The sequence below is a fragment of the Pinus tabuliformis genome, chromosome X (genome assembly GCF_031772625.1).
Source record: "Pinus tabuliformis cultivar Carrire ecotype Pingquan chromosome X, CPIR1, whole genome shotgun sequence".
Classification (NCBI taxonomy): Eukaryota; Viridiplantae; Streptophyta; class Pinopsida; order Pinales; family Pinaceae; genus Pinus; species Pinus tabuliformis.
In genome coordinates, this window is record NC_142308.1 from 370,408,117 (window position 1) to 370,422,367 (window position 14,251).

Consider the following 14,251-nt stretch of genomic DNA (forward strand, 5'->3'; position numbering starts at 1 on the left):
ATGTACTGTAGAGATTTGGACGCCTGATCGAACCCAGCGCATTACTACTGTTATGAAGGCGCTTAACTATTTTGCCGGTGCAAGAACCGAACTTTCATTTTATTTCTCCAATTTAAATGTTGAAGTTACCAAATCTTATGTGAAAAGAAGAAAGGATAATGTGTTAGACCTATTTATCAATTCTCTTACCTATCTGGATCAAATCACAATGGACAAAATTTTTCCATCTCAGCTTTCACGTCAAATTCACATTCAAATTAATCATACATGTGATATTCCGACTCGAAATGGAAATATAACAGAGAAATGGTAATGGAATGGGAGTACTGGCGAGCTTTGTAACGGTGCGCCGAAAGCTGTGACAGTTATTCAAAATGAAATCGACAGTATCCTGTCTTTCTCTACACTTCACACTCTTGTGCCCTTCAAACCCATGAACTTTTGTCCTGATCGCAATTCATAATCTGTGATCTCCAGTTCGTGCATTTATAATGAGTAATGAGGCCTTTCAAAGATTTGTCCGAAACGAAAAAAAATGGTGAAAAACGTAAGAACAGCTATGCACCACGGTTCCGTTTGCAGTAAACTGCTTTAAATGCAATATCCAAATAAAGGAATTCAAAATTCGCTTATAAATATAGAACTTTGGACAATCGGGCGCTCCTTTTCTCCGCTGCATTACGCCAAAAATGGCACAGCTTGATGCGGGCTACTGCTGCCTGAAATGCATTAATTAACACCAAAATAGACGGAACTTGCAAAGAAATGACGGAAAATTCCCACGTTTGCCGCATATTTATGTCAGTGAACGGTATTGACAGATCTTTGTGTACTCACGAGTCTCGGCCGCTAATACGGTACATCTTTAATGACGTTCATGAAAACTTTGATGCTTTTCGTCTTCGAGTTTTTTTCTTCTTCAATGCGATCGGTGCTGATCGATTTCTGGAATATCTGCAGGGTTTCTGGCAAAAACAGGACAGACGCTGCACGCCTACTGCAGCTGGACGAAGATTTAGATTAAGCGAATTAAGTTTCGGTTAAACAAAAAAAATTGCTTATCTGAATACTACACTGCGTAAATCCGATGATGGTTCGAGGGTTTCTCCCGCCTTTTCTTGAGGAATCTTGATAAGCACAATGATCTGACTTAATCTTAAATATATTTTTTCCAAAAATTTAGCACATAGCCCATAGGACATGGGAATGAATAATGCATGTCGTTTGCTGTAAATGACGCCAAAACAGTCGAAGCTCGTTTTCCAGCTTCCGCCATGATTATTGTTTACATTTTGCCACTAAAGCGAAGTCACTTTGTCTCAGAAACAGTTATCGAATGAGTAGGTTAGCCGTCGCACATTGAGAGAGGCGAGGCTCTCCTTCGCTCAAATTTTGATGACGTAATGGAGAGCTAAGCCCCATTAGTCGCAGATGGAATTTTAACGAGCACCGTGAGACTCTATGAAATTAAATTTGTGATTCGTCAAAATTTTCTTTTATAGTCGCTTTCAATATGGAAACTGGAAAGAATAAAAAACTGATCAAAAATAGGTAAGATATTAGTACACAGTCATCCAAAGTCCAAACGCTTTGCGAAATCGTTGGCTGCATTGAGGTTCTTGAAATCGTTGTAACCTGTCATAAATACATTTGTAATGACTGACTTTTCGACTTTATGTTTTATGATTTAAATTTAATTATATAATAATTTTAATGCATTCGAAAACTGAAAAACTCAAGGAATTTCTTCTTCGTCCAAGGCGGCCGCCGGCCTCTTCAGCGAAGAGACCAAGAGAAGGATTTATGGCAGCAAATAAGTATATTCATATGAAGATGTAATGTTGACATCTAAGCTGCATAGACCAATTATAATCAAGTTTAAAGCGGTCTACAGTCATATTCGACTTCGGTCAATTTAAAGTTTTTTTACGCATGCTTGAGTAGAGGTGGCGTTTGTCTAAGTCGAAGCTTTCAAAGTTTAAATCCGCAGAAAGCAATCAACCGGCATTGGTGCGTGCCCGTACTGTCTGAACTCTCTGATTATGCGAAATCATTCGAATGTCTTTTTCGAGATTCGAACCCTAGTTCAATAACTTTAATTTCCCGGAAGAAAGCCTGAAAATCAAATTATTTGAATGTTCTTTCTCGGGATTCGAACCATGGTTGCGTGGCCTCGACAAAAGCAAAAAACTCAAGAATTGTGGCAGCTTTTTAAAGAGAGATTCAAAAACAGCATAATTCAGTTCTGCATTCATGATTGCGTCGAAAAATCGTCTGTGATTTTCATAATAAATTGCATAATCCTCTCGGTAGGTTGATCATTACAATAGATAGAAACAAAACATTAATTCGAACAAGTTTGATTAAAAAGAAACATAGATCCATTTTAATACATCTTTCTAGTTTGTAAGTGTAAGATCGGGACGCCTGATCGAACCCAGCGCATATGTTCTAGACACCTCTATATTTCGGGTGGAACTGTGAAATCCATGCTGCAACGGTTCGGAAGCAAAATCCTTCTACTATATTAATGGATCAGAATCTTTAATTTCTTTAATCTTTCATTACAATGAGTCTAATATGGCCGCTAACCCCTAGCTCGTTTCAGAAAAGGCTGATCAGAGCGAGCATCGGTCTCCTTCCCATCCCAAAAACGGATCCATGCAGTGTTCCCACGGATGTCCATTCATTTTCGCCGGAGCAAGAATCGACCCCGTGGCCACCAGATCCATGTTAGACAGAGCAGCATTACAAGACTCCAAAGCCTCCAAACAACCGGTATTTGTTTTGGCATAACAGCCCACGAAATCACCCAACTCCCACATTAGGTTATCATCTCCCTGCAATATTGAAGGTACGCCTTCTTGGGGATTGAATAGGGGAGTATTCTCAGCGCCAATTTCAGGTCGCAAATATTCGCTGAACGTCTTTTCTCTGCCGTCGCTAAAAGATCCGGGATTCGAACCCCTGACATCTTCTACAAACATCGAGGCCCCATGGACGCCAAAGCCAGAAAGAATTTGTTGATTAGAGCTGTCAATGATTTTCTCGTCCGGCTCTGCCTGATTCGTCGATGCCAATAACACTTCTTCTTTCGAACATATCTGACCAGGTTCAAAACTCTGTACTGCCTCAGCGACTTGCTCGGGTTCAACAATGCCCTTGCCTTCGCTATTTTCTGCTGGCAGCTTGTTCTGTTGAGCGGATGACGAGCTCTCGGCGATGGGCTGATGGGTCACAGGGTCTATTCCCATGCGCCTCAGCTTCTTCTTGATGTGGGTGTTCCAGTGATTCTTTATCTCGTTATCAGTACGACCCGACAAATACCCTGCGATCTTTGCCCACCTGCAAATGCCACAATATTTCATGTCTGCCAATCTAAACCACCAAAGCTCAAGGGAAAAAGGGGCAATCATAATTTTTTTATACCTGTTACCAAGTTTGCTGTGGAGCTCCATAATAAGCTGCTCCTCCATATCTGATAACTCTCCCCGCTTCAAATCAGGACGGAGATAATTCGTCCATCTGAGCCTGCAGCTCTTACCGCATCTCAACAGACCTGATCTTCAAATCCGTATATGTAAACATCGAAAGCATGCTGTGATATTTCAACTGGATTAATAACAGGGAAATTAAATTAAATTTTTCACATACCAGCAAGCTTTGGAACGGCGCGCCAACAGCAGTGGTCATTGTTGAGAATGAAATCAACGAGCTTCTTGTCTTCATCTGCAGTCCATGGCCCTTTCTTCAATCCAACCTTGTCACAGCAGGGTTTCCTTCCCATGGTTATTATAAAAAGCCTTCGCAGCGTCACGCGGTCGATTCCCGTTAGTTGCCCGGGCAGGTTATTGCATAAATAAATCGGAAATCCAATGGTCGTAATGTCTTGGATGGAGGTATTTAGCGGTCAATGATCTCAAGTCACACGCAGTCACCTCACGCTGGTTTAACATGCCAATTTTCCATGGGGTGGGGCGCAGACATGTTCCGTGTACAACCTTTGCTGGACACGTTACTTTTCCAGGGGAGGGGCATTGAAAAGGAGAAAAAGACTGAACTCCTTCAAATAGACTGCCGGAGATGCCGGCGCGGTGGTTTGTAATATGCAAGCACAGCGGAGATGATTGAGGGGACCGTTCCAGGTCTGAGCTTGACTCTTTGAGCCTTCAGGTTGTCCCTGTACCAACGTGCCCAGCAAAACGAACAAGGAGAGGAGAAGGTAAACAACGCAAATATTGCCCACTGCTGCTATGCTTTCCATAGAATGTGGTCCTTTACCTTTGGATAAATGGGCTGAGTGTATTCTGTACCGTGCAGACATGTCTAACTGATTTCAAATATCTTCTATATTAAAATTAATATAAGTGAGCTAATAATGAGGTAAGAATTGAGATAACTAGGTTCAATGAATTGGATTTTTTTCAATGACGAAAGTTCAAATCGAGTTGGAAGTTGTTGTTTGTGCTTGCGGCTGTATTTCAAGAATCGTGTTTTATCACGGAACTCGAAACCCGAGAGTGTCTGTGCTTTTTTTCTTTAAATAATATTCATTTAAAAAAACATAATAATAATTTTTAAAATTAAAATTATTTTTAGAAACATTATTATTATTATTGATTTAAAATATTTGATTAATAATTATTTTATTTTATTTTATGTTTATTTTTATGTAATTTTGACTAAGACAAAATAAGACTTTACAACATTTTTTTCATACTAGATTGGAGAGTAGCCCAATAAATATTGAGTTTCAATATATTTTTTAATATTCGAGAAGAACCAATAAACCTAACACTAACACGTAATTACTAGTAAATCTAATAAACCTTTAGGAGTCTAGACCCTGTCCTCTCCTTAAATCACAACTAATGGATTTGAACCTTTCAATATTATTATAAATTAAAATGTTAATATTTTTATTGGATTATTATATTGTCAAGATTTTTTTTTAATCATAAAAATCAACTATCTTTTTATTAATTACAAAAAGAATTAATATGTCAAATGAATGAATGAATGAATATATATATATATATATATATATTCTCTATAAAAAAAAATTCTCTATTTACTATGGAGATTTTTAACTTGTAAATAGGTTTTGTTACAATACCATGGACCAATGCTATGGTTTACCAATACTATATCAAAAAAACCATAACCCGAGTAAAATAGTATATGTGAAATATAAAAAATAACTCAATAGTTAGAGATATAAATATCTTAGTCAAATCATTGAATGGAAACAAATTATAAATGATAATCAGATCAATTAATTACCTAATTAAATTGTTATATGAACAATATTCACATATAATCTCTAATTAGTATGCTTACAAATGACCCATACAATAAGAAAAAATGAATTATTAAACAATTCACTTATAAACATGAATAAATTTAAATAAATTTAAATTATTCTGATAAAAAATTAAAGCAAGACAGAACCAATCATAGCACCAATCCTCCCATGTTTCTCTGAGACATGGAATCAAAATTGTTTCAACTTATATTAGAAAAGGAACTCATACAAATGTGTAAATAAGAGAAATTCAAAACGCCAAGATAGGAGAATAGTTATATCTCCAAAATTTTCTCAACTAAAAAAAACAAACTTGAGAAAAATAGAAATTTTGTTACAACTTTTAAAAATGAAATGAAATTTTCAACTCAGAGGAACATCATTGTTAATAGAGTTCTAGAAGATGAGGTTTGGAGATGAGTGAGGTTTAACGCTCACTTGACTGGTATACACCTGAGCTTGTGAAGATGGTAGTAACTAAGTATCATATTCATTAATGATATTAGTTACTTGAAGGTAACTATGAGGTTTGATGAGGAACTCCCATGTCAACTTGAAGTTTACCTATGACAACTGTTGAATCCTATCATGAATTTTTTCCCTATCACTTTGCCATTTTTATTTCAATACTTCTGCTTCTGAGAGAGTTTCATTAGAATCACATGGTAGCATTTTCGACTCCTTAAGTGACTAAATGATATATTGGAAAATAGAATTAGAAATTATCTCAACATATTTTACCAATTCCTTGACCAAGCATATATTGGTATTCCAAACATGAACTTCAGATTTCTTCATTTCATTGATTCTAGAAGGTTTGGAAAGAACATTTTTGTATCCTCTTACCATTTCAATATCTCATTGAGCCCGCACTTGGTTTCATCATATTGATTTTCAATATCAATCAAATCACTAAGAAAATAATTGGCCATTTTTTCCTGAGCCATTATTATGCATAACTTATCACAGAAAAGTTGTTGATCATGTTGAAGATGCTAATTTAAGTCACAAGCTTCATGCTTAAATTTAGCAAGATCTAAAATAGTTGCCTCAGTTTGCTTTATCTTCTCCTATAACGCATTTATCTTGATATCCTTCTATTTAATTTTAGACTCATATTGGCTCCTAACTAGGGAAATGTGAGCTTGTATTTGAGTTTCAACCTACAAAGAATTTTATTTCAATTGACATTCATCCTTTTGCCTGATAAATTCTTTGAATTTTGTTGCTTTGTCCATACTAGCAAAAGCATAATCCCTTGCATATTGATCCAATTCTTCATACTCTTCATTAGGTGCTACTGATGCACCTTTTGAAATTAGCTCCAAGGGAGTTGTTGGCAAGACAACAGTTGTTGTCATGGCCTATATCTTAGCTACCTTTCTCTTCTTTTTTCTCTTTTTGAGAATATCATTTTGCTTTGGGTTATAAAATACCTCTATAGGAGGTATTTATTCTATATCCAACTTAATAACAGGATTAAGAGATGTTAGAATCATCTCTACACTAGGCTGAGTACTAATAGGTGTTTTATGAATAACATTTGGCTATGAAAGAGCAGTTATAGAGGAATTGGAGGAGTGATCAATTGATTTTCATCCAATGGTAGCCTTTGCACTTATTTTAGGCATGCTTGTTTCTTTTATTTTCTTAATAGGCTCTGAGGTAATATTTTCAAACATTTTTTGATCCTTGAAAATATTGCTAACCTCTAGACTTTCTGAAGTTGTTTTTTCTTGGGACATGGTAGAAGAAATATGAACATGTATAGTTGTTGGTGGAGTGACTTTCTATGTTGAAGAGCCTATAATTTTACCAATATACCCTCTTCTAGCAATTGTAGTAAATTTACTGGCAAGGGAGACCTTCTTGTGTCTCTGTAGACTAGAAAATTTTGATAGCTATCTGAAGGTAATTGTTTAGCTTTATGGTAGATGGGTTGATAAGAAGGGGCTCCATAGAACGGTTCATCATAATGATTAGTCTCATGAACATATCTCTTTATATTTGTAGTAGTAGTTATGGCATCAATTAGCTTGGTAGGATCATGTAATTTTATAGGAATGGCAACTAATTTTAAGACATACAAGGGTTTTAACTCTTTTCCAACATGGATATAGTTCTGCAGAGTATAAATACCAATTTGTAAGGGGAACTCAAGACACACTCTTTTATAATATTTTTTAATTCAAGGGATACCCATGTCCTTATCGTTTGGTGAGCAACCTCTCTGCATAGAAGCTTCTCCAGAATAAACATAGGAAAAACATGAGTACCATAACTTCCCAAAATTTTGATATAAGTAAAAAGTTCTTCAAAGAACCCGGATCTCCTATTCTCAACAAACAATCCATGGTGGTTGAAGACATTCTTGGAGGCTTGGAACCAAAAACAGTTTGATAAATAGGAATCATAATAAGATGGAAGATTTGATAAAATGGTCAAGGTAATTATCTTCCCACAATTTACTGTGATAAATGTGGATGGGCATAGGGTCAACAAGTGTCCATTTCCAGCTCATTGCTAGAAAATCCAAAGAGAAATAGATGGCATCCATTACTAAGGTTGACATATAAAAGGGAGGATTATGATTGGAAATCATTTTGGTGGGAAAAGAGAGAATATTATTGGAAACATTGTTAGACAACTTTTCGGTCCAATTGAAAGGAAATAAATGAGTAACCCTATGGATGAGAGGGACCCAGTCTAATGGAAATTGTGACACATTTTGATAGGCAAAGATTCTACACAACATAGAGGCAACATAACATAAAGGAGGATTTAGAGATTGTATATAATGTTTACATGATGTTTCCACTTTATGTTTGTTGGGGTCTCTCCGCCACTCTTTAATTAAATTGGGAAGCTCTTTTTTAGGAGAGTTGAATTCCTCTTGAAAAGAATTGTTAAGAAATTGAGTATTATACACAAGGTGTGGTTTAAACAGTTTATACATACCTTGGAGATGTTTTGCCTTGAAAGAACCAATTAACATGCTATAGGAGGTGACAATTTATCTTTCTGTAATATCTACATTCTCGACACCGAGTTAGTCATATCAGTGTAGGGCAGAAGTCACAGATGAGCATCAATTTTGTGTAGACGTATTTTGCGACATATTGGAATGTTGATTCAGAAGTTTTATTTCCTCCTTGATCAATAATTGTAATGACGGTTGATATTAAGTCCTTTTCTCTAGGTAGTTCCTCTTTAAGTACTTTATACATGGCATTTCAAGACAAAATTCTTGAATCCATCGTGCAAACGGTATCAGAGATAAGGAAAGAATCTAGTAAGTTTTCATCAATATCTTTCGAAATTGGCTCTATTGGTGGTTGAATTGACACCTTTTTCTTTGTTTTTCCCATATCAATAATTCTAGTAGGCGATGCAAAGATATTTCACTATAGCAATGAAAACCATGGTTACAATGTCAATTCACATAACAATAGTAATAAAATTCAATAATTTAATCCAACTACATACAACCATCAAACCACTAACTCACGCATGCAAGAACTAAACACTAGAAAGGAAGTAAGGATAGAAATTAAACTATGGCGATGCTAATCAATTCTCCAAATGGATATGATGACTTTGTGTGACTTACAGGTGACATGATTTAATTAGGATGAGGGGTGACTCGTCACTTGATGTGGCTTTGCATGTCATCCCGAGAATAAGAGCCCAGAAGAAATAATGGGCACACTGTAAGAAATATTCGAGGTGATTGGCTTCGAGGTGATGTGGAAAGGGAGGTGAATGATGGTCCTATGGGAAATACTATGGGTTAATGTAAATTTTAGGTGGAGGGTTGAGTCACCCTAGGAATGGGATCCCAAAGATAATAAAGGTATTTTCATTGAAGGTTCCAAGGGGAAAATGTTTGGGATTATGTGGAAGGCGATGAAGGAAATATATGGGTAAGACCGTTTTAGGATGATGTGTTGAAATAGCGAAAAATGATAATGAATAGGAAAGGAAGAGTATGTCATGTGGAGGAGGGGAACTACATGTTATGTTGACATCTTTGTTTGCATCACCCCAAAGGTAAATCCCTGGAGGAAATGAATGGACTTGCTTGCTAAAGCTCCAAGGAAACACCTCCAGGCTACATGTCAAGTAGAAAGGAAAGCATTCAAGCAACATTATTGAATAGTCTTTGTTTAAAACATAGGCTCTTTTGAATTGTTTCGGTCATGGTGGTTATGGATTTTAGGCATTATTTATTTATATATAGATTCTTGGTTGTGATGATTATTTATCCTTAAAGCCATATGTTAATAAAAAATATAAAAAGTTAAGGTTTTTTAAAGGGTTGAATTTTAAGGAAAGAGAGAGAAATATAAAGTAAAAATTTAAAAGCGTCCCCATTTTTTATTATGATTAAATACAAAAATGGAGGGTTGTTGTTTGCTATAACAATTGGCGACACACTAGGTAAACCAGTTATCTATTTTTATAATAATGAAGAGAAGAAAAAGAATAGATTGCATAAAGGAGAAATTTACAGCTTAATAAAATTTGCGATGAGAATTTTATGACCATATAAATAATAAGAAAGAAGAACTTGTACTCTTACCTTTTTGTATCACCTTTATCCATAAGGGGAGGTGTATATTATTCATTCAAATAAGAAAATAGACTTTTGATTTTATTTTTAAGCATAACTTACTACTAATCTATGCATGTTTTATAACTCAAATTTATGTTACCTGACATCGCTTCATTGCCAGGAGGCCTATTCAGTACCCTAGTGAAGTTTCCTTAGTATCATGCATGCATTTTCCCACTGCCATTGAGCTTTTTTAGTACCCTAATGGGTTTACATGCACTTCCCATGACTTCTTATATTTGATTTGTTAATTGCCTTTCGATCATAATTTTAGAGATTGTCTGTTTTGTAATGATGAATAAGAAGTTGGGTGATAATAAAGCTATTTGGATAAAATGCATATCATGGTATTCGGCTAGCCATTCATTTTATGATCACCCATTCTTATTGTAAATTTAGCATGTGAAGGGAAATTAATACTTCTCGAAAAGGATATACTTCAAGGAATTTTCCAAAGAATGCTTTCTAAAATAAGATAAATCAACCATAAAACTTAGTCATGCTACTAGATGTAATATAAGTTTCTAGCTTATATGTAAACTTTTTATAAATGATATTTATCTATAATAAAAAATGTATAAACAAGATATAAAAAGTAGAACATGTTGTAAATTGTTATCAACAAATATATAGCAAGAAAACTAGATTTACAAGGATTATATACATATTCAAAGAACAACTAGCTTTTCAAGAAAAATAATTTTTCAATATTTGCCCATTCATAGGAAGGTTTTCTTTAACCTCTTCAAGGCTTTGTAAAATAAATGTGGAGGGGACCAAGCCAAAGTTTCTAAAATTTAGAATGTTTACCTTTATCCTCATGTGCCTTATCCCATTTCAAAACTAACTCACCAACATTAAAAAATTTGTCACCAATTGAACTATTGTCAAACCATTGTTTGATGATCTTTTAGTGATTATTATAAGTATGTTTGGCTTTTTCTCTCATTTCCTCTAGCTTAAATATTTATGCTAAGTGTTTTTGTAAGCTAGAGCACAGTTGTTCTTGAATGGAATGGATTAAGGATAACAAAGGAAAAGCAATGTTTGGAGGTAGAATGGATTCCTTTCAATAGACTAGAAAGTAAGGGGAAGTACCTATTGATGCCTTCTAAGTAATCTTTTCATCCCACAAAGCATATATGATAACTTTATGTGAACCTCTTTGATTATCATTAATGGTCCTTTTAATGATCCTTAAAAGGCTTTTATTAGTTGATTCAACTAAGCCATTACCCTAGGTATAATAGTTAGATGGATATTTCAATTTGAAACCTTTCTAAATAACAAAATCAATTAGTGAAATGGTGGAAAAATAAGTTCCGTTATTACAAATCAACGTGCTTGGGAGACCAAACCTAGTGATTATAAATTGATCAATAAAAGATATCACTTGTTCAATAGTAACATTTTTAAGAGGAATGGCCTCCACCCATTTTGTAAAGTAGTCAGTTTTTGTGAGAATAAATCTATGTTGTTTTGAAGAGTTAGGAACAATATCACCAATTACATCAAGACCCCATGTCTTGAAGGGTTAGTTTATGATTACAGGATGCAATGGAAATGTTTCTTTCTTTTCTCTCCCAGCAGAAGTCTAGAAAATTTTGCATCTTCATACATATGCATGTGCTTCCTTGAAAAGTGTAGGCCAGTATTATTCTACATGAAGGATTTTATGAGCAGTAGTGCCACCTCCAAAATGACCACCTGTTGGCTCATCATGTAAATCCTACAACACTTTGTTAGCCTCATGTTTTTCCAAACACCTAAGTAGCATGGAATCACAATTATTTCTAAACAGTATTCCATTGACAAATTGGTACTGGTTCACTTTTACTCTTACAACAAGCTTTTTATTATATTCTAAATGTAAAGGTGTCATGCTGTTATGAAAACAGCTCACAAATAGATTAATCAAGGACATAAAAAGTATCCTCTTTAAGGGGGAAACCTCCTTTACATTACATAAATGAATAATTATTGGATGATTCAAATGACAATACATCCTTCTATACATAGGAGTCTAAGGGGTCACAATATAATCAGAGTCGACATAATAATAATAATGTATGGGCACAACAATAATAATAAGGGGATACATTGATAATAACAATGAGGGAATATACTAGTATTATAGGGACCTAACATGCCCATCTCCTTCAAAAAAGTGTTGTCCTCAACGCTTGAGTAGTTCTGGATGCTTCTCTATAAAATTCTCATCCTCCCATGTGGAATCTTTAGTGGGCAAGTTTTTCCACTTGATGAGATACTCTGAAATTGATCGATTTCATAGAGGTTGAGTTCCTTTTTATGTGACTGCTTCAGGTTCCAATATGATTTTTCCTTCCTCGTCAAGTTCTAGCAATATTGTTTGAACTGGGAGCTTGTCACCTATAACCTTCTTCAAGCATGAAACATGGAAAACTAGGTGCACTCAGGAAGATGCAGGAAGCTACAATTTGCATGCCATAGTACCAATATTTTGCAACAACTTGTACAAACCATAATACTTTGGTGATAATTTATCATCCTTCTTAGCTTGCTTGACAGACATTTGTTTGTATTGTTGTAATCGTAGAAACACCTAGTTGCCTACATCAAAACTTCTTTTGTCTTGATGTTGATCTGCCTGTTGTTTCATTCTATTATGCGTCAAAGTGAGGTTATCCTTTAAGAGTTGGAGAACTTTTTTTTGATGCTCGATGTGATCTTCCATTGCTTGAATGTTGGAATTTTCTCTTAAATATGATGTGATGGATGGTGGATGATATCCATAAAGTGCCATAAATGGGGTCATTCTTGGTGTAGTATGGAAGGAAGTGTTATACCACCATTAGGCAGAGGTAACCTCTTGACCCATTGTGTGTTTTTATCAAATACAAAGAAATGAAGATATCCTTCCAAACATTTGTTCAGTATCTTAGTTTGCCTATTAGATTGAGGATGATAAGATGAACTATGAGCTAACTGAGTACCCAGACAAGAAACATTAGGGGAATTTTGAAGTATAAAATGGGCCTTCTAAGGAAATTACAAAATAATAAAATAAGATTAGATTGCATCATCAAATTTTAGAGGGAAAAAAGAAAAAACTATTTTTTCAACTCATATTGTCACCTTATCTCCCTGTGGGTTTACTCAAATTTCGAGTAGAAACAATCGTTGGATGCATAATTGGATTCCTCATCCAAGGAGTACCCATGTTTCATACTTTTGATGGACCCTACTACACGAAAAATAAGAAATACAGGAAAAATGTGATTACAATCACGTTTTTTCATGTATTTTTCATTTTTCGAGTAGCAGGGTCCATTGAAAGTATGAAGAATGGGTACTCTTTGGATGAGGAATTAAATTTTGCATCCAACGAGTACTCCCGCTCGAAATTTGAGTAAAACCTTAGGGAGATAATTTGAAAATACTAGTTGAAAAAATAGTTTTATTATTTTATTATTTTTTTAATCTTTTTACTTTTTTACTCATAAAATGTTGAATCATCCCCCATGGTTGATGTCATCATCTTGAATCCTATTGGTTCTTATAAAATTTATTTTGGTTGTACATTTTTCTTAGGAGGCACATTTTAGACCTCAAAATTCCCCTAATGATAATTTCGTCCAAAAATTTCTAGTGAAAATGGGATCTGTGTCGCTTACAATAATCTTTGGGTTTCCATGTAGATTTTGAATTATTTCCATAAATGCAGTAGAAAATGTACTAGATTTAAATGGATGAGATAATTCACAAAAGTGTGCATACTTGGTAACTCTATCAACTACCACCATGATGACGCTCTTTCCTTCGGACTTGGGTAAACCTGTGATAAAATCCATAGAAACCTCCTCCCAACATTGACCTAAATCAATCAACACTATTAACTTGTTTTTCTTGATATGTCCTTCTATCTTGAGAGTTTGAGGAGTGGTAGTTCCTACCAATACAATACAATATATGGTCAGATTCATTTCTTCTTTCTCTGGGGTTGGTTCCTGGTGTATATCCTCTTCTTTTGATGCTTCTTGTTCCTTTTCTTCCTCCTCTTCACAATCTATGTAAAATAATTTCTTCTCAGCACACTTATGACTTTTAGTGTATTTTCTATCACAACTGTAACAAAGCCCTTTTTCTTTGTTTTCTTCCAATTGTTGTGGTGTCAACCTTGTCAGTTGTGAAAGGCTAGGTGCAAAAACACGTCCATAATTTTTCTTTCATTTTTTCTTGCCAACCTGAATGCCTTCTCCAATGAATAAGGTTCCCAAAGGCGAACCTCATGTTGGATGTTATCCTTTAAAGTCCCTATGAACACATTAATATTATGCTCCTTTGGAATA

The 14,251-nt window shown here is 35.0% G+C and overlaps 1 protein-coding gene across 1 annotated transcript; it reads right to left on the bottom strand.

Moving 5' to 3' along the window:
- Nucleotides 1-2,288: 2,288 nt before the first annotated feature.
- Nucleotides 2,289-4,261, bottom strand: LOC149140048 (transcription factor MYB20-like). Its single transcript, XM_089449111.1, has 3 exons — nucleotides 3,655-4,261; nucleotides 3,430-3,559; nucleotides 2,289-3,345 (listed from the first exon to the last, which is right to left on the bottom strand). The coding sequence occupies exons 1-3, from the start codon at nucleotides 3,785-3,787 to the stop codon at nucleotides 2,619-2,621; spliced, it is 990 nt and encodes a 329-aa protein (XP_089305237.1). The 5' UTR covers nucleotides 3,788-4,261; the 3' UTR covers nucleotides 2,289-2,618.
- Nucleotides 4,262-14,251: the final 9,990 nt, after the last annotated feature.